This window comes from Oryzias latipes, chromosome 7 (genome assembly GCF_002234675.1).
Source record: "Oryzias latipes chromosome 7, ASM223467v1".
NCBI lineage: Eukaryota > Metazoa > Chordata > Actinopteri > Beloniformes > Adrianichthyidae > Oryzias > Oryzias latipes.
In genome coordinates, this window is record NC_019865.2 from 12,274,337 (window position 1) to 12,294,116 (window position 19,780).

The 19,780-nt window shown below is 46.0% G+C and overlaps 1 protein-coding gene across 3 annotated transcripts in view; it reads right to left on the reverse strand.

The window, feature by feature from the left end:
• Positions 1 to 992: 992 nt before the first annotated feature.
• kmt2d (lysine methyltransferase 2D) overlaps positions 993 to 19,780 on the reverse strand; it is a 29,828-nt gene continuing 11,040 nt past the window's right edge. For all 3 annotated transcript variants that reach the window (XM_020704649.2, XM_011477091.3, XM_020704648.2), the window contains exons 25-55: positions 19,624 to 19,710; positions 19,470 to 19,547; positions 19,217 to 19,375; positions 18,351 to 18,420; positions 17,992 to 18,230; positions 17,840 to 17,913; positions 17,628 to 17,678; positions 15,962 to 17,542; positions 15,691 to 15,879; positions 15,271 to 15,410; positions 13,428 to 15,151; positions 13,218 to 13,338; positions 13,000 to 13,081; positions 12,856 to 12,922; positions 12,531 to 12,763; positions 9,560 to 12,436; positions 9,331 to 9,474; positions 9,040 to 9,204; positions 8,798 to 8,945; positions 8,632 to 8,701; positions 8,382 to 8,554; positions 8,110 to 8,228; positions 7,884 to 8,019; positions 7,603 to 7,724; positions 6,143 to 7,514; positions 5,912 to 6,048; positions 5,677 to 5,807; positions 4,336 to 4,621; positions 4,145 to 4,218; positions 3,968 to 4,076; positions 993 to 3,892 (exon numbers count right to left, since the gene is read on the reverse strand). In XM_020704649.2, the coding sequence (XP_020560308.1) occupies positions 3,800 to 3,892; positions 3,968 to 4,076; positions 4,145 to 4,218; positions 4,336 to 4,621; positions 5,677 to 5,807; positions 5,912 to 6,048; positions 6,143 to 7,514; positions 7,603 to 7,724; positions 7,884 to 8,019; positions 8,110 to 8,228; positions 8,382 to 8,554; positions 8,632 to 8,701; positions 8,798 to 8,945; positions 9,040 to 9,204; positions 9,331 to 9,474; positions 9,560 to 12,436; positions 12,531 to 12,763; positions 12,856 to 12,922; positions 13,000 to 13,081; positions 13,218 to 13,338; positions 13,428 to 15,151; positions 15,271 to 15,410; positions 15,691 to 15,879; positions 15,962 to 17,542; positions 17,628 to 17,678; positions 17,840 to 17,913; positions 17,992 to 18,230; positions 18,351 to 18,420; positions 19,217 to 19,375; positions 19,470 to 19,547; positions 19,624 to 19,710 (11,051 nt within the window). In that variant the 3' untranslated portion in view covers positions 993 to 3,799. The remainder of the gene's footprint in view (positions 3,893 to 3,967; positions 4,077 to 4,144; positions 4,219 to 4,335; positions 4,622 to 5,676; positions 5,808 to 5,911; positions 6,049 to 6,142; positions 7,515 to 7,602; positions 7,725 to 7,883; positions 8,020 to 8,109; positions 8,229 to 8,381; positions 8,555 to 8,631; positions 8,702 to 8,797; positions 8,946 to 9,039; positions 9,205 to 9,330; positions 9,475 to 9,559; positions 12,437 to 12,530; positions 12,764 to 12,855; positions 12,923 to 12,999; positions 13,082 to 13,217; positions 13,339 to 13,427; positions 15,152 to 15,270; positions 15,411 to 15,690; positions 15,880 to 15,961; positions 17,543 to 17,627; positions 17,679 to 17,839; positions 17,914 to 17,991; positions 18,231 to 18,350; positions 18,421 to 19,216; positions 19,376 to 19,469; positions 19,548 to 19,623; positions 19,711 to 19,780) is intronic.

Sequence of the window (19,780 nt, forward strand, 5' to 3'; positions counted from 1 at the left end):
CTTTGGGGGGGGCTATTTTACATCAAGAGTTTAAAAGCACTTTGGTTGCTTCTGCTTAAAAGGTGCTATACAAATAATAAATTGAAGAGTAAAGGCTCTTTCCAAAAAGTCCAATTAGCTGTCTGCCTGTTCTCCACATTTGACCCACCCCCCCCCTGGAGGGACGGGTCCTGCGCTCGGAAACCATGTGGTTTAACCCCGTAATGCTGAGCGTCAAGCAGGGAGGCGTTGGGTCCTATTGTTTGACTTCAGCACGAGTTACCTGTGGATTTGAACTCATGACTTTACAGTTTCAGAGCAGACGCTCTAACACAAGGCCACTGCTTAAAAGTATGGATATTAATAAGAAATGTATTCACTTTCATAATTCCATTCAAACGCTTTAGAATGTATATATTCTACTGTTTGATTATTTTTAAATAAATTGATTAAACCCACAAATCCAGGATTACTTAAAATCAGGATACAGTACTGTGGAAAAATCATTTTACTTCTCTATTTTTACAAAAAGACAGACGGATTATGATCAAAACATACATTGTAATGTAGAGGCGCTTTACCTTTTGTGTCAAAGTTACTTCTCACTTTTTTTTTCTTATGTCTCTAAGGAAAAATGCTTTTTTTAACCTTTAACTTTGACCAAAAACTCGTGTAGACCTTAAAACCTTAAAAAAATGTTAACTTTTATTCTCTTGAGGGTTTCCTAGGCAACCACAAACCTAATTTTAGGAACAATTCTTTTGTTATGGAAAAAAAAATGTTAACCAAATTTGAAATGAACACCTATTCCAAAATGAGTACAGTAATCCAAAAAGGTATTTTCTGGTTGGACAAGTTCACATTACGAGTGAATGGAGGCTGACCAACTTGTGAGGCCACCTAGTGGTAACTAGATGAACTGAGTTGAGCTCAAATCCCCTTTTCTTTGATCCACATGCTTGTGAAACAGCTTAACTCACTGTAAATGATGGACACACAAGTCTGAGACTAAGGACATATTTAAAATGCATTTTATTTTCCTTTCCGAGAAACAAAAGCAGACAAATAAGATGAAGGGGGAAAGGAAAGCGGGAAACCAGTATATAAAGAGATGCAACCTCTGAAGTCCTGAAAAAAATCTGTACAATTTGAAAGAATATTCTTACAAAACATGCCACATACAATAAAAATGGTCATATTTATTCATTTCCCCTAAAAGTATCTCTGCTGTACAGATGCAACATCTTTCTAAAAAGCTAAGGTTAAAAAAAACCTTCAATTTGAGCAAAACTTTTTCTCTTTTTTTTTCTCTCTTTTTTATTAAATTAGAAGATATGCAGAGAACTTAAATTAAAGATTCGGCGAAGTTTAAATTATTCACGCTAAAATCCAGTGAGCATCATAAGGTCTTGTCCCGGTCTTCCTTCGACATAGAAACTTATCAAAAAAAATATAGAAGTTTGGATCCAGATCTACCACTTTAGAGAAGTTCTCCGTAATAATATGAGTGCAATTCATTACCAGGTTAAGTATAGGATTAACTTGAAGTATTACATAATAACATATATTAGGCCAAGTAACCATTTCACAAGGTTTACCAACACGTTCACCTCTATAGGGAAGATATCAAGAAAGCAAACCACTAACGATATTGTCGGGATTTTTCCAATGAAGACTATAGTAATCCAATTGTGACAGATTAAGGGACACGTTTTGGTAATCGACAAGCAGTAGCATAAATAAAACCAAAAAATAAACACAAAACAATATTACATAAATACAAATGCTATGCACCATTGTACTGCCTTTTATGCAAGAAGTGAATTTTTTTTCTTCGTTTTTTTTAAATGTCTAATCCACAACTCCCCACAGACGGTTCGGTAATCCCCTTGGCGTTTTGTCATGGTTGAGATTTTTTTTTCCTCATATCCATTTCAACAGACTTTTCTCTGAGAGCTTATAGCAAAAAACACTAATAGAAAAACAGGTAAATGCAAAACACTCTGGTTCATATACATAAAGATATTAGTTTGCCATTTTACATATATTTATATTTATGTACAGTTTGTTAAAATGGTATCCAGTGGTTGGTTTTTTTTTTCCCTCCAATTTTTTGAATTTGATTACAAAGGGGTTGGGGGGGGGGGTTGGATAATGAGTCTCCTAATGCATATACTATATTTACAGTTTGTACAACTTTGCATTTTTATTCATGTGAGGTCATAGGTTAGGGGAAGAAGGAATCAAAGTAGTTTGGGAGGTTGGAGTCGAAGTAATGCTCCCTTTAAAGATTTCTGTTTGTTTTTTTTCCATCTTTGCACAAGAAATAAAACAAATGCCCTTTTATTTTCCGAGAAGTCTTTACCTGCCATCAGCTCAGCCTTGTTCAGACAGTACCAGCACTAGAAAAAAAGCTCACTAGAGGGGAAGTAGGCTGGATTTTGGCAGAAGACCCACTACAATAAAGAGAAACAACAGTCTATTAAATAATACAGAGGAAGATGCATGATCAAAGGTTGTGGAAAAGAGTTAGGGGGTTTAAAAACATGGGGACAGTAGTCGTGCATCCACTGGCTCCATTTCAACAAGTGAATGTATAAAGCAAGCATCTAAAGGGTACTTGGTTCATTTTTATTCTTCATAATCCTCATTCATCAAAGACCATATCTGGTCTTGGAACCGTTGGTTTAGATCTTACAGTCTAAAGAAACTCAAAGCTGGATGTTATTGTGCTTTCACACAGTGTGATTTTGAGATGCAGAAGAGAAAAGAAAAACCTAAAAAAAAAAAGAAAACATCGATATCCAGGATGTTGGGCATGAATGATGACCTGTAAGCGTCTGATTGTGATTTTCATGCAGTCTCTTATCAAAACGGTCATATATTTCCTCTGTATAAATAATTCATGTATAATAATTATGCGGCTCATTATTGTAAATCAAACTCAGCATAGAGTAGAGAGCAAACCTGCTGCTTTAGATTCCCTGCTTGTCCGAGAGGGCTAAGCCCGTTTAAAAAAACAAAAAACAAACAAAAAAATAAAAGCTCCCGCCCCCTACAGAGCAATTCCACAGTAGCAGTTAGGATTTTATACAAAGCAGTCATTTCCCGCTAATCAGTGAGGTAGACCGGGTCAAGCTAACCCACCTTAGGACTCCAGCATCTGAAGCCACAGATGAATACCTTTGTGATTTTCTTTTTTCTTTTTTACCTTTCGTCTCGTGTTTCTTTCCATCAATCACACACAGTTCTTATACAAAGCCACATCAAGATTGTCTTGCCAGCCAATATCTGTGTTGTCGTCAATGAAGGAAAGTGCTTTTTCTGGGAGGTGGTGGAAGGAGAGGGGCGGGGGGCGTGTGACGGAACAGGAAATAGGTCCGACTCCAAACATAAACAGCATTCTGAGTTCATTCTTAGTATTTTAACATGGCTTTTTGTCGAAGCTCCAGGCGAGCTCTGCACACACACAGATTGCAGAGGGTGGGATTATTTGGTAGATGTTGAGAATGGTGGAACAACCACTGCAAGCTCACCCACAGTAAAAACAGTCACGGGGGACGGGGAGGAGGAGGAGGAGCGGGGTTGGCTGAGAAAACAAGTTCATCCCACCATCGAGCTGCTATTGATGTAAGGTGGTTTAACTGATTAATGCTCTTCAAACCTTTGGCTACAGGTGTCAACACTTTAGTCTTCAACAGCAGAGGATAGCCTTCCTCCACGTCTTTCAAAACAGCTTATTCACTGGCTATGTAGGATTCAAAGGCTTTGGCGCAGGACTGTTCCGGGACCGGCGAGGGACAAATCCGCCATCAGCCGGTTAGTTCATCCACTTCCGACAGTTCCAGGCGCCGCAGTGGCAAGGGATCTTGTGCTGATCGTCCTCAAAATCAAACTGGTAGTCATACGTCAGCTGAAAGAAGGAAAACCAGTTACCAACGGGCGTGATCACATGAACAAATCCAAAATGCTTTGAGGTGTACCGCACCTCTTCGCCCTTGGGGATCCTTCTGCTGGAAATGATGATGATCTTGTCTTCTTTGTCAAATGTTACCACCTCAGCGACACAGTTGGGGGCGCAGGAGTGGTTGACGTAGCTGGGAAAAAGGAGGAAAGTCAGGAAAGGTAGTTGTAACCAGGGAAACACTTGTGAACCAACACTTACCGAGCTGGACCTCCTGTGAGAGTGGCATCAATCACCTGCTCGTTGTTGATGCGGAACATGTAGATCCCCCGGTTCTAAGCAGATAAAAGTCAAAGTTTGTGTCAAACCTTTTAAGTGCAAGTTTCTAGATGTTTTGCAGGTTTTTTTTTGGCAATGAACCCTGTAAGGTTTTCCCTTTGTGCAGGACTCACCTGCAATTCGTAGATCTTCTCTCGCCGATTGGCCACCTCGTTGCGTATGACGGTGCCGATGTACTCTATGACCATCGTATGCTTCTCCAGATCCTTGGCCGCGTACAGCCCCAGGCCCTGGATGCGGGAGCGAGCCAGATACACGTTGTTCTTCCACTCGGTCTTCAGACGGCGGTACTGGGAGGACTTGGAGTGAACAAACTGCTTGCTGTACGGTGTGTTGAGCTCTCCGGTGAAGGTGCTCTGGTAGGCCTTTGACACACTCGTGCTGTTTAGAGTGTGAGGCCTTGAGACAAGCAGAAGAGAATCTGAACTAGGACCCTGAAGAGCTACAAAAATGTTAAAAACAGAACTTTGCAGAGACAAGTTATGTCTAAATTGTTTCAGTATTCAGTAGGGATGCAGGGAGAAATCAATTTAGCGACATTTGGCGATATTTGTATCTATTTTAAATATTTTGTTGTGGAAATCAGACAATGTTGACTCTTATCGATACACACTCCTACTATTCAGTCCTTAGAGCACTATATAGTCTGTTTATCGTTTTGTCGGGGAGTCTGAATCTACAAGTCCAAAATCCAGTACAAGTCTTTGCAAAAAACTCGTCTGCATCGATGCACACTAGATTAGGGAATGTAGACCACAATGCATTGCATGTCACTTAAAAATAAATAAATAACATTATTTTTTAGAAATCATTATGAGAGTTTATCATCAGAACATAAATAGTCTTGGTAAAAGGTTTATATTTATAAGGTTTTTACTTCGGGAAAATCGCTGATGTTATATTTGCTGTTAAAAAAAAAAAAAAAAAAGTAGTGAGCATGGTGTCCGAAGTGCTTTCAAATCCAGGGCACTAGATAGTCTTTTAGGGGTTAGGGATTGAAATGAGTGGTAATCTACCCAACAGTGCACAGCTAACCACTTAGATTTTTAACAATAACTATAAACATTTTAAATACATTTTTAATAATTCTTTTAAAAGAAACAACAAACTCATTAAATGTATGTTTTTTTTTTAAAACTGGACTGTGTTTCTGCATCATCAATCAATGTTTCCTGCACAGAATGCTTTTAGTTTGCCAGTTCCCTTCATCTCTGCCTGTGATCAGATTTTTGTTCTCATTCTATAAAACTGGACGTATTTTTCGTCAAAGGGTTGAAATGATAAGAGAAAAGTGTGAAAATGTCCGTGTTTGTCTGAGAAAAGTGTATAAAGATGGGGTTTACAGCTTTAAAAACATCAATAATCCTCCTTCTTTGAACTACAATATTCACAAGTTATCTGCCAAAAGCTCCCACAGGGATTTTTCTGGGCTCGGTGATAAAGGAGGCTTTTACCTCTTGCACTGTGTGGAGACCTTGGGCTCGGAGCGAGCGCAGCCAGTGGGGTTTATCATGAGAGGGAGCTCCATCAAGGGATGTCGGCCGTATCGAAACTGGTAGCTTTGGCAGTTCTCCACTCCTGGCAACTGAAAGGCCAAAGAACGCGGCTCAGGTTAGTTTTTCCGATTCCTCTGATTGATTGTTAGATGTTCCGTTTCCTTTAGATGAACCAACAAGGACAGGTTCTTACAGACTCAGTGATCCGCATGACAGCGTGAATAGTGAGGCCAAACATCTCCTCTCCCTTCAGGTTTTCGGTGAAGAGCTTCAGCATGGATGAATCAGTACGGAGTTTAGCCACCTGCTGCACAATCCGCTCCCAAATCCCTTAAGATAACAGTAAAACAAAACAAAGAAGTGGTTAATGAAGAGCGGCTTTGAGACACGCTGCAGATGACCGTTGAAAGATAAGCGCTCTTACCATCTGGAGAAGCGTCTCGATAGTGCAGATCCTCCATGCCGTGCTCCAGAACGCGAACCTCAAACAGGGGGCGGCCATCATCCTCGCTGATGCGGCAGCGGTAGCGGCACCGCTTGTTGGGTACACGCGTGCTCCAGTAGATACGCGTGGCCTCGTAGCCAACGGGGAAGATGGCGGTGGCCGAGTGGAAGTTGGCCATTTGGGAGGGCAGCAACTGGCCAACGGCGTGGAAGATAAGACCGCCCACGCGGAACAGGTGTATCCGGTCACCCCTCTGCAGGATGCTGGCAATCTGCTTCACCTCGTCACGCTCAATGTAAACACGGCGCAAAACGGCAAACGTACTGAGTTCATCCTCACTGGGGCCCTTCAGCTTATGCTGCGTGCACAACATGGTCTTGTCCTTGAAGAACATGCACCGCGCTCGAATGGCACACGCAAAGTGGTAGACATTTGGACAGCGCAACCGATTACAGCTGTTGGTGGCACCGGTTTTCTGGCAGTAGGCGCAAAGAGTCCGCAGTCCGCGACGCAGAGCCACTTCCACGTTAATCAGCGCGCCCCCTTGAGTCTCATACACCTCTGTGGACCACAAAGCACAGTTGAGATGCACCCACAGATCCACGTCGATGTTCAGCAGACGTGCGGGCCCGTCTGTGGACCCGTCCCCTTCCTCGTGGCAGAAGCAGCATTTGCGCTTGTCCCGGGGCAGCCTGTCCGGTCGAAGGGTGATGCGCAGGCGTTCCATCAGCTCAGACACCTCTCGGCTGCTCTCCTTCTTTGATCCACCCTTTCGGATTGAGAGGACGATCTGGAGACGCTTCCAGCGGATCCCCTTCCATCTCTTCATCTTAGATTGAACCATTTCTTCATCGGGGGAGAGAGGCCTCTGCTGCTTAACAGCCCTAGGGGAAGACTCCATGATAATGGGAGAATCTTTAGGGGGTTGGGAGGACTCAGTGACAGAGTCCTCCTCCTTGATGCTGAGAGTTGGAAGATCTTCAGTAGACGCAGAAGGATCTGAATGTGCAGCGGCAGCTGTTGGTTCAGGAACCAACTCCTGAGCAGGAACATCACCTTCTGCGGTATTAGCACATCTAGCATTTTCTCCAGAAGTAGCAACTTCCTGATCAGGGTCAATTTTAGTCTTGATAGTGACAGGACTCAGGAACGCCGGGCAGGGAGGTGTCACGTTTTTGGAAGACTCAGCTTCACTCTCCTTTGCATGCAAGGATGGGGGAGGTTGAGGAGGCAGTGGGGACGGAGGTGGTGATTCCTCCACAGGTATAACAGGAAGGTGGCGTACGTCCAGATCGTTTACTTTGGTTGTGTAACAATGCTGAACTGGTTTGTCGTCTGTCTCCTGGAATTCCTAAGAAACACAAGATTATTTGCTCACAAATGATTTAAGGAAGAAAAAACACAAATAGATAAACAGATTCAAACAGGAAAGTACTAACCCGTTTAACAAGAGCCAAAATGTCTACTTGTTTCTTCAACGTGCAGCCCGGCAACGAAACATCAAACTGCCTCAGCCACTCATCCTGATTGGATGCAGCGTCGTCCTTTGAGCACAAAGCCCCTGGAAACCATGGCAACATTAAAATGAGCTTTGATGTATGGACTAATCGCTCACGGTTGGTCATAGCATAAAACACATTTAGCTTTGAAACAACAAGTTTAACACTGAAAAACTTCATATATGAATGACATTCTTGTCATTTGGTCTTTAAACGCCCACCTGACTGATCAGGTCCTTTTCCGGAACCGTCCACTGCAGACATATCGGTGTTTTGTGAAGGAAAGGTGATGTCATAGGAACCCGGCATCCTTATGTTAAGCAGCTGGGCCATTGCCATCATTACATTGTTAAGTTTCTGTGGAGGAAACAAGTGCGGAGATTAAAAAAAAAAAGTGCAGATGAAGTATAAGATTGAACAAAGCAGTCATTAAAGTGTGGCTCGTACCTTGGCTGCAGCAGAGGACATTGTAAAGGTGACAGACACTTCGTTGCTTGATGACTTTTCCCAGTTGTTGGACGTGGAAACCGCCCTCCCATCAGGATCAGTCTGCTTCTCAGGAAATGCTGTGCAAAAACATAAATAAAAATGTTGGTAAGAGTTAACTTGAAAGAAATTGTGACAGGTAAAATTGAACTTCTTCAACTCCCACCCTTCATGACATATTAACACAATGATAGTTATTACGCCACCTGTCACTTTGGATGCTGCAGAAATACCTGGGATGGCGGTGCGCGGTATGAGGGGTATAATTGGAGAAATTGCTCTGTCAGTTTCCTCCTCCTTAGGCTCTCGCAGGTGAGGAAAACGGGGCGTTTCATCTCCCACGTTACTCTCAGGGGACGATGCTGGGATGATGCTTTCTGGAGCATCTTCATCATCGCTCTCCATCCTGTTAAATAATTAATTCCCCTCATTTACAACCACTGTATCCACACATACTTCAATTTTTTGGCAATTTAAACCCACCTGATGTCTTCACTGTGGTTGTGAGGTGGGGTGGGCAGGGCTGCTAGGATATCCACACTCTTCACCTCCTCTGTAACAGATTCCGCAGAGAAATTGATTTAACAGGAATGAAGGAACCCGCAGAAAAGCAGCAGGTTAACACACTGCAACAGAATCGAAGATTTACCCAGAGGCTCTTTGGCCGTCTCTGTGTCTTTCTGGCCCTCAGAATGTTCCTCCCCTGGAATCCCTCCATTCAGCAGCTTGTGCTGAACGGATGGTGGTGGAGTAGGTGGCAGAGAAGACGGGGGCGTTGGAGGGTTGCTAAGGTTACTCTGTAAAAGTACAAACCGTTCAGAACTTTTTACACCGTTGCAGACTTGGATTGCAAAACTCAACACCCATCCTACATGTGCAGTTTCAATGTACCTTAGTGAGTAACTGAGAATAGTAGTCTGGTATGTTCTCTAGCACTGCATTTCCAAATGATCCTTTGAGCTGGACTTTGCCATTAGCCGGGCTACTTCCAAACGGGGCAAACACATCCAGGCTGGCAGTGATTGACGGCTCCATCAAAGGCAGTAAAGAGAGGCCCTGGAAGATGACGTTTTTTCAGGTTTAAAAGGAAGAATTGTGTAGCAAAAAGGCAGATAATAAAATAAGAAAATGTGTATCTAGATGAAATTGTGGCACTAAAAACAGACACATTGACTTTTTTACCTGTTTGATTTGTTTTATTAGGGTTTCAGCGTTTTTCCCAACCTCGTCTTTCTTGCTCTTCTTCCGTGAGATCGGCACTCCGTTTGCCTTATTTGTGCGCTTTGGTTTTTGCACAGGAGGTCTTTTTGTTATAGACTGTAAATCCTGTAGAAGTTAAGAAGACGAAATGCTTTATAACTAAAACCATTACAAGATTAGTTCAAAAAAACATTGAAAAATATACCTTTACCTCCATATTGCGTGGAGTCCCTTGCAGTTTTTGTTCAAGCATTGCCAGTTTGCTGTTGATGTGACCATTGATCTCGCTGTGGATGCCCTCGGAGGGCCTCGGAGCGCCAAGCTGAATATTTTTAGTTTTTAGGAGCTTTTGTAGAAGTTGCTGTCCTGTCTCTGATCTAAGCCCTTGGCTTTCGGGGTTATTAGCCAGGTTTGCAGATGTAATGGAGCTAGTGTTGTTCTCTGAAGCACCCACTTCACAGGCTGCCTCTCTCTTTATGGCTCCAGGACTGGCCTCTGCTGCTCCGTCACACTGAACTTCTCTTGGTTCTTGTTTTATGTTCTGAACCGTCAGTTGACACAGCTCTGCTTGCGTTTGGCCGTCTGTGACTTGATGCAACTGTTGCTGAAGATTCGGGCCTTTCTCTAACCCATTAGGAATGAGTGAGGCGGTCTTAGAAGCTTCACTGCCTGATAGCAAAGTTTCTGTTTTCAGTGGCGGGCAATCAAATGGCGTCCTGGACTCGGGTGACCTCAGTGGGGAGGCCTTGACTTGGCTGTATGGACTTCCCCTTCCAGCTCCAGACGGTGAAGAAACGTGAGATGAATGAGGAGAAGATGGGTGGACTGGGCTCATGCCAAAAGGAACTCTCGGAGAATATGCGTGAGATGGAGAGCCCTGCATGCGCCCTCCAGCAGCTGCCATTAGTGTTTGTTGTTTGTTTTGGTTGGGAGTGGGTGAAGGCATGGCTTGATTAAAAGAGTGCCGTTGTGGATCCCCGGGAGAGTTGGCTAATGCGGTACGTGGAGAAGCTGAACTCATCATCCAGCTTTGGTCCATAGGAGAACGGGGTACCTGCTCTCTCATGTGTTGTTGCATCATCTCCCCTGTTGGTGGGGGCTTCTGGACAGGGACCATCATCTCCTGCTGCATTTGAGGAGTAGCATTAGGCTGCTGGCCAAACATGCCCGGTGCTTGCTGACTTACCGCTGCTCCTGGCGGCACCGCGCCTCCATATGGCATGTGACGTCCTTCCATGCCCATCATCTGCTGCCCAACCGGAGGTCCTTGTGGTCTCATCTGACCTGGCTGGCCTGGATTCACTGACATTCTAAGCATCTGACCCTGATGGAGGTGCCTCTGAGCAATGATGGCCTGTAAGTGCTGGAGCTGTTGGGGTTGAGGAAGGTTGCGGAGCTGAGGATTCTGAGCAATAATGGCCTGGATGTTGATGGGGGTTCGAATCTGTCCTGGTGGAACCATGGGCCTCTGCATCATCATCCCCTGCTGCTGAGCTCTCATCATGCCCATCATTGCCTGTTGCTTCTGCTGGGCCATGAGGGCTTGCTGCTGTGGATTAAGGCCCATTGGGGCAGACTGTGGCTGGCTGGGATGACTCTGACCCATAACCTGCTGCTGCATGGTGGAGCCATGTGACTGCTCTGCAGCATTTTGAACGCTTTTCTGTTGAGCAATGAAATCAGCTGGTTTGCCTTCTTCTTTTATGGTCATCAGAGCAGGTTTGTCAGCACTAAGGGAAGCCTGTCTCTGCTGAGTCAGGGGAACTTGATACAGCTGTTCCTGAGACACAGCCATATGCACGTTTCCAGACATTCCTGTCTGCTGCTCGTGAACAGACTGGGGGTTAGGCTGGTGATGCTGGGTAATGTGCACCTGGCTTTGATGTTGCTGCTGACCCAAACCAGGCAGGTTCTCATTTAAAGAGGCTTGTTGAGACATCTGAATGGGAGTGGATGGTCCACTGTGCTGCGGGGTTCTTGCCTCAGGACTGAGGATGCCACCTTCCTTGGATCCAGAGCTTTGACTTTCAGAGGAACCGTGCTGCTGGGGAGTGTTGCTTCCAGCCGCCGGCGGGGAGCCGATCTGTGGGGTGGAGGGTTTGGAGAGCCCCTCTTGCTCTTGACTGGACTGACCGATCATCTGTGCGGGGTGGCTTTGCTGGGACATTTGCTGCTGTTGAAGAGGGGTCAGGTTGTTTGCAACATTCTGTTGCTGCTGAGATGCCAGCATGCGTTGGGCTAGAATGTTCTGCTGCTGAGGAGTCAGATGAGCCCGGGGTCCCCTGAGCCCGGGCTGATGGGGAGGACCCACCATACCCTGCTGCGCCATCATCAACTGAGGTCTGAGCTGCTGTGCTGAGTGATTCCCCATGACACCTCTCTGGGGCGCCATTGGGACTTGAGAATGGTTGTTAAGCTGGCCTCCAACAAGGTTCTGTTGTGTTGGAGTCCCAGACTGACTCGACACGATTCCTTGCTGGACCTGCACCATGCTTTGCTGATTAGTCTGATTAGCAAGCATTCCTTGCTGACAGTTAGCCTGTTGTTGAACCATAAGTTGATTTCCCATCATAGCAGACTGTGGCTGGGTGATTAAACCAGCCTGCTGGTTAGGGTGTTGAACCTGCTGTGGCATCGGCTGCTGACCCATCATCGCCTGCTGCTGTTGCTGGAGCTTTGCCATCTGCATCCGATGCTGAAGCTGTCTTTCTTGAAGAATCCTGGGATCTGCACCTTGGATTCCAGGTGCTTGTGGGAAGAAGCCTGGTGGAGCTCCAGGACCTGGTACCCTGGGAACGTTGGTTCCCAGAGCAGCAGGATGCTGAGGCTGTGCTCCTCCAATAAAGGGCTGTCCTTGTGGCATTCTCAAAGGCACTCCACCTTGGGCCATCATACCAGGATGCTGGCCCATTACTGGAGTCCCCTGCTGGCCCATCACCATCTGACCCGGCATTTTTGGAAACATGTGAGGCGGGCCGCCTTGAGCAGAATGACCCGGAGTAAGAAGACCAGAGCCTTGTTGATGTTGCTGCTGCTTACTTCTGTACTCTGCAATGAGATTGGTGTGCTCCTTCTGCTGCTTCCGCACCTGAAACAAATCATTACAATTATTTTTATTGACATGTCAGATGCAGGGCGTTGCAAAACAAGGATTCGACAGCTGCTCTTAAATGTTTACACACCTGATCAAGTTGTTTCTGAATTTTGCTTTGCTCTTCTGTGACCAACTTTAGTTTTTCTGCGTCTGCTTCAGCAAACTCCCTTCCAGCTTTCTTAGCGGTGCGCTGCTTGGCACACAGGGCCTTCCGGGACTTTCTGTGAACTCCAATCTGCTCTTCCAAAATCTTCAGCTGCATTTGGAGTAACTGCTGAGTATGAAGGAGCCATTCCTCATATTGGTGCTGTTCTGCTTCATCTGACACGGACAAAGAAGAATATTAGATCACCTTCAAAAGAATAACGGGCGTAACACATTTCCAACTTAGTCGGGTATTAGAAAAAACCTACTGATTATTCCTTGCACAAACTGAGGAGGATTAGGTCTTGACTGGGAAGGATCGCTTGCTTCTCCATCCTAAAAACCAATAGAGCACACTTTAATCCATTGGCGATCATTTTCATTAACAATGGTTTTAAAAACCAGTTTCATACCTTTGATGGTCCAGCTGCACCCTGAGCTGGATCTGTACCAGGACCAGAAGCCAGCCTCTGAGCAAGCAGGGAAACCTGTTGCCTGAGGAACAAGAAAGAAATGGATTCAAATCTACAGGTTAAGTAATAAAATTCTACGGTGAATTTGATTGTGAAGCATTTTCTTACTAATTCTAAACAGAAAAACACAAACACGGTGCGCATTTACAAAGAAATACCTGTTAATTCCAGGCGTTACAACCATCGGATCCTGGGTCAGCACTCTCTTTATACCCTTAAGCGCCACCATCTTAGCCTTGGCAATTGGATCCATGATATCATCACCAAATTTGTCCAGATCTGTAACAAAAAAACAGATTTACTGGTCAAAGTGAGAAGAAAAAAGCATCACAAACAGTACTGATTGTAGGAACGGCTGCTGTTTTTACCTTTATCAGGGAAAAAACTGTTCACCAAAGGTGACTGTTTGACCACTGCCTGCGGTTGATGAGCAAGGCCTGCATGGATCCCAGGCTGTGCTGCTCTCATCATGGCCTGCTGTGGAGCCATAGGCATGTGAGCCTGAGGCCCAATTCCAGGAGCCATGAACCTCTGCTGATGATGCTGTTGCTGCAACATGTTTGGAGCTCGAGGAGCCAGTCCCGGCTGTGCCATCAGCCCCTGCGGTGGAGGACGATGTTGGTGCTGCAGCATTAGTTGCCCAGGTACTTGTGGGTTTGGGTGTTGACTGGAGATGCCAGGAAAATGGGAAGCCATTCCTCCATGATGAAGGGAGCTCAACTGTTGTTGTTTCTGTTGTTCTTTCTTCTCGTGCTCCAAAAGATCTTGTATTAGAAGAGGCAATTCCCCCTCTAAAGAGCTCTCAACCTTTGCCAAATCTACTGCTGGAGAACCCTGGCCTCCAACATCTGGCAGTCCCAGTGGATCGTCACAAATATCTCCATGTGAGGCACCAGCAGGAAAAGAATCCCGTTGGCCTGGCAAGGGATATGGAACTCCACCTAATCGAACAGAGCCGAGAGAGGCGGACTGCTGTTCTGCTTGTGGTGTTTTGGACGTTGGTGTGGTCCTGCCAAGGAGCACCGACACAGCATTTCCCATTTCATCCTTGACCATAGTCTGTGCAGGCTGAAGCTGAGGGGTCAAACCTCTCCCCTCTGTCTTGATCTTGGACATATTTGACATTGGTTTGGTTAAAGACTTCCCCTGCCCCTGCTCGACCTTGACCTCCAGCTTCACATGGGTAGGTCCAGACAAAGATGAAGGTGCTTCACTTTCTGCTTCCACCAGCCTTAGCTGGTCTGAGAACGCATCTTTAGGGTCACCTTGGTCCAACGCGGGGTCAGTGTAAGCAAGCAGGTCAAACTCGTCACTGTTAAGCAAGTCGTCTAAATGTGGGTCATTGGTTTCAAGATTGCCCAGATTACCCAAGTCGTCATCTCCTTTATCAGGATCCAGGTCGAGGGCCAGATCATCCTCATCTTCCACACCCTCATCCCCAGCAGCCTCCCCCAGCCCCTCAAGATCCGGCTCCGGTAACTCCTCGCTGCTCTGTACAGCTGCAGGCTGGTGCTGTGGCCCTAAGCCTGTCCGTGCAAGTGGATGCTGCTCGGCACCAGCTGCGCTCGAGTTGGAAGAAGTGGCATGATGCTGAAAGTGAGGCTGTTGCGACACAATACCAGCAGACTGCTGAGGCAGCAAGACTGGCAGACCACCCTGCGGCATTTCCAGCTTGGAGCCACCACCTCCCTCTGTTTGAATGCCACCAGCTTGGGCTATGGGGTGTTGCTGAACATACGCTGCATTCATCTCTTGTTGTGGGATAAAGAGACGTTGTCTTGGCTGAGGTCCACGGGGTATGAACTGTGGACGCAAAGGTAGTCTTTGTGCATTGTGCCTCAGCTCGATGAACTGTGGTGGGGGACCTTGACCCAATGGCTGTATGGTCTCGCCGTGTCCTGGCATCATGGAATGAGGGTTACCCATGCCTTCTACCCCCTGGATGTTAACACCTGGGTTGAGATTATGCCTTACAGCCATCGAGTCCATGCCAGGCTGAGGAAACCTCCTTTGACCAGGAGTCTGGCCTTGCCATTGAGGATGGAATGGTGGACGAGGAAACATGCCTTGAGGTCTTGTAGGGCCCTGTTGCCTGAAAATAAAATTTAAAAAAAACACACGTTTAATACACTAAAATATTGTCTTCAGATGTTTACTTTGTGCTAGACGAGTCGTTAAATCACACAAACATTGGTGAAAGAAAGCGTATACCTCAGGGCAGCAGGATCCATAGCAGCAGGTGTGGTCACCAGTGGTGGACGAATGAGCTTTTCATCCATACCTTCTATAGGCATTGGCATTTTCCCCGTAGCAGAAGTCTGACCTCCAGAAGCAGCAGCAGGAGCACGATCCTAGAGGAAAAAAGAAAACAAACCTGTTAATTCCTTGGTTATTTAGCTGTCCCTTATTGTCTGGGGGGCAAACATGCAGCTAGTGTGGTGTAGACACTGGTTAAGCTAAACATTTATTCAGAAATTACATATGTGCCACTTACACAACTTTCTCCTCAAAGTTACATTAAGAAGAATGGTGTTGTCGCTGATGTGATGTTGGTATTTTAGGTTTGCAAATATCCTTCAAACAGTGACATGAAATTGAATGAACTGTAAAGCTGCATTGCTGCACATATACCTGTGGATAAGGTGGTGGCGCTCTGTGGGTCTTCTCTTGCCCAAAGGATCCCATTTCTCCTCCAGACCAGCCAGGTGAGGTGTTTCCAGCAGCAGCAGCAGCAGCAGAAACCGCTGCGGCCTCCCGCTCTTGTCTCATGGAGTTTTTCTGCATTTGTTGCCTGATAATGAATTCCCGAAGTTTCTGGCGCTAAAAAGCACACAAAGCAGTAATTACAAAAACACATCAGATCTGTATTATCAAAAGCTTTAGCCACGTTAGACAGCTATACCTGTTTGTGTTTCTCCAGCTCTGGTGGGCTGAGTCCCACTAATGAAGGGTCCTGTGCTGGAGACATATCTGGCATTTCTTGAGAGACTGGCTGCTGAGCAGAGTCAGGGGGATTGACAGATAGATCTTGAGATCCAGAAGAGGGCGCCCTAGAGCTGTGAGTGTCCACTCCTAATGTGACCTGAGGTTGTGGAGACTGACCCTGTGTCGTCTGCACCTGCTGCTGGGTAATCTGGAAGTTGCCTGCAGTGGGGCTGCGACTGAAAGCTGGGGGGGCTGACGGTTTCCCAGAGAGGGGATCTCCAGTGGAAGTGTTGGCAGAGTTCGATGAAGGTGGTTGGTGGGGATGAGGTGAGGTTTTGTAACTTCCAGCTCCTTCTTGAGTCTGAGACGGTGTGCGAGGAGGTTTGTGAATGGAAGTAAAAGGATCTGTGGACTGCGGCCTCGACGGTGGCTGAGAACAAGGGTCCGGGGAGTGAAAACGAGGGGTGGCAGGAGATCTGGCATGGTAACCATCATTGGACATGCCACCAGGGGTGTGGGGGGACTGGGAATTGCTCCTGGACTGTGGACTTGAGGGAACTCTGGCACCACCAAGATCCTGTTGAGCTGCTGGGTGTCTTTGGGGCCCAATTGAACAGTTATCAGCAGACTGCGGTCTGGGTGATGGAGCGTGAAGGTCAGAGAGATTGTGGGAGGGGGACTGTCTATAGCCCTCAGAATGACTTGGGGAAGCTCCAGGATGAAGTGGCCCACTTTCCCCTTGATGCATTCTCGGTGTCATAGGAGCCTTGAATAAACCATCCCCAGACTCCAGACCTCCAGCTGGAGAATCAGAGGAAAGCTCGGGTCTTCCAGCAGCAGAAGAGTGTGGAGAAAGTACACTCAACTCAGCCCTGTAGGGTCCTGTACTTGCAGGTGAAGACGGTACAGCAGATGGAGATGAAGATGAAGCAAACTCTGCCTGACCTATTCCCTGCTGGGTTCTGAAACAGTCTCCATAGTGGGTATTTTGAGATGGTGAGAAAATGGGTAAATCCACAACTCCAGGAGCTCTTGCATGGTGACTCTCATGAGGTCCTATGGACTCCTGAGAGCCTTGCTGTGATTGCTGCTGCAGCTGGGATCGGAAGTAGGGGTCAACCTGCTGAGCCCGTCTTGGGGTTCCAGGAGTTCCTGGTTGCATTTCAAAAGAGCCAACACTAGCTGACCGTCCCTGAGGAGGACCCTGAGGGCCACATGCAGAATAACCTGAGGAAGAAGCCTGTAAGGGGCTGGCCCCAGCATGAGAGAATGGTGTGGATGGATATGAGTGAGAATGGGGTGACTGAGGAGGAAGTTTGGCCAAGGGATCAGCCCGAATTTCAGCTGATAACGGGGTCTTACTAGGTCCATCTGAGAAAAAGACAGAGGATGATCCCGAATCTGGAGGAAAAGGAAACGGGCTCTCTGCAGAGCTGGGCTGGGAAGAAACAGATGCACATCCAGAAGGCGGAGGGATCTGGAGATGCAAGTTGGGGCGTTCTCCCTTTGTACGGCCTGGCTCTGTCTTGATCGGCCTGCAGACCTGACTTTCTGCCTGCTGTTTAAAAGAAAGAAGAAAACATCAACCAAAATAGAGTATAAGAAAATGCAAAAATTGGATAGAGAGGGGACAATCATATTACTTTTTGCGCCTTGCTGATCCTCTGAGCTGCCCGATTATCTTTGGCCTTTTGCTAGAATGAGAAAAGTTACAAACATTTAATAATTCCATTTGTCACAAAACATCCTTCTAAACACAATGAATCAAATGTTAATCATTATCAAATGTCCAAATATGACATATTGAATGCTTGACACATAGTCTGTTTAGATGGAATGATTCAGCACTACTCACTAGATATGGAACCTTGTCAGCAGCTGACACTTTCCTCCAGATCTTCATGATCTGCTTACAGCGGCTCGCCCAGTCTGGAGCAGAAGAAATGTTAGGCAGCTGCAACAAACGGATAATAGATTCTGCACAGGACCATGACACGTCACACAAACCTGGGTAATCCTGTTTCAGATTCGGGAAATTGGTGTTAGCATAAAGAACAGGGGATATGGTGGAGAACTCGCCCAGCTCCTCATCTTTTTCCCAGCGCTGAAGGCTGCGCTGGTTGTAGGAAAGCCCATCGCCTTCTGCCTCTGTGGGAGTGGGTGGGGAGGAGGGGGTTGCAGGAGTGGAAGGAGTGGCCCATGGGCTCTCCTCTCCCCCATCTGGACTGAACAGTCCTCCTCTGTCCCTGTACAACAATAAAGGTTACATTAAATCTTCACAGAAAAAAACAGAAGACAAAATATTTTCAAACTACAAAAATATGGAGCAGTAAAATTGGAAAAAAAAAATCAAATATTGATCCTACCTCATGTCAAAGAAGGGAGGCTGAGAGAGGCCAGGAAATCCATCCATCATTCCAGCTGAGGGCAGGGAGCCTGGAAGAGATCATATTTGTTTTTTAAAACAAGCCTCACTTGAACTTTATTGAAGTTTTTAAGAGACAAAGCCTACAAACAAGGCTTTGATCAAAAATAAATAAATTAAAAACTGTAATTTAACACCTCATGTCGTCTTTCTTTCATTTAAAAAAAATTATGCATTTTTTTTTATACTGTATATCTTCAAGTAGTGGCCGGTCTCTAACTGACGCCGGGTTTACTAGGTGCTCGTTACTTCAGACGCCGGTCTCCAATAGTGGTCGGGCTCCTTTAAGAGACCCCCCCGCCCCTACGCCGGGTGTCTGCGATCGCCAAGAAACGCTCATTTGATCTAAACTTTGTGCTGTGGCAAACGCCAAACAACATTCTGGTGAGGAATCTGAGCGGTATTTTGGGGTGGATTCTAAACTTTTCAGGGAATGGGGCAATCAGATGAATGATGTAGAGAAGACACTGCAGAAAAAGGAGCAAACGGATTGGAAGAACTGGTTTGAACATGGATTATAAAGCAAAGATTTTTGATATGGAAGTTGATGATGCTTCAGAGTAAAGAAACGTTCCCTAATTAGAACATAATACAATGTCATCATTTAAAAAAAGTCTTGAAATGTTCATCTGGTGGTGTTGTTTGCATTTTGTAAGAGAATTTCCCCCCAAAATGAACCCCTTAAGCCATCCCCATTCTCTCTGTGATGGAATAAACAGTTTCCAATAGACGCCCGTCTCTAATAAACGCTGGGGCTACTGTTAGAATATATACAGTATTTTTTATACAAGCAGTCGTTTTCCACACCTGCAGGAAGGATTCTCTGTGGCAGGGAACTGCGATTTAGGTCTCCTTTACTGCCTTCCAAGATGGGCTTCATACCCCCTAAAGAAGAACCATCAGGAACTCCGAGAACCTTCTTAAAGAAGCGCTCCGAATCTTCACTCTCAACTGTGTGTGGAAGCCCTGTTAAGCAAAGCAGCAGTTCCAGCGATTCTTTTGAGTTTTCTGCTGCATGTTTCACATGCATGTGCACCTATCAACATGTAAAGAACATTACCGTCACTTTTTTCTGCATCGCAGTCTTGAGGATCAGTAGACATCTGCTCTCTTGAGGTTGAGGATGGTGTCGAGGTTCCTAAAAACGTCACAGTTTAAGCAGAGTGATGACAAAAACAGGAAACCAGAGGCTTCAATACTGAAGCCAAACTTACCTCTGCAGTCGCCAAGAGCCTGTGGGGGCTCGCCCCCTTCTTGTTTAAGGGGCAAACCGCCTTCCACCATAGAATCCTTGGGGTCGGCTATAGAGACAAACACAGAAGCAACGTGTCTGTCTTTTCCAGAAAAATGCATCACAAACATTTGGAAGCC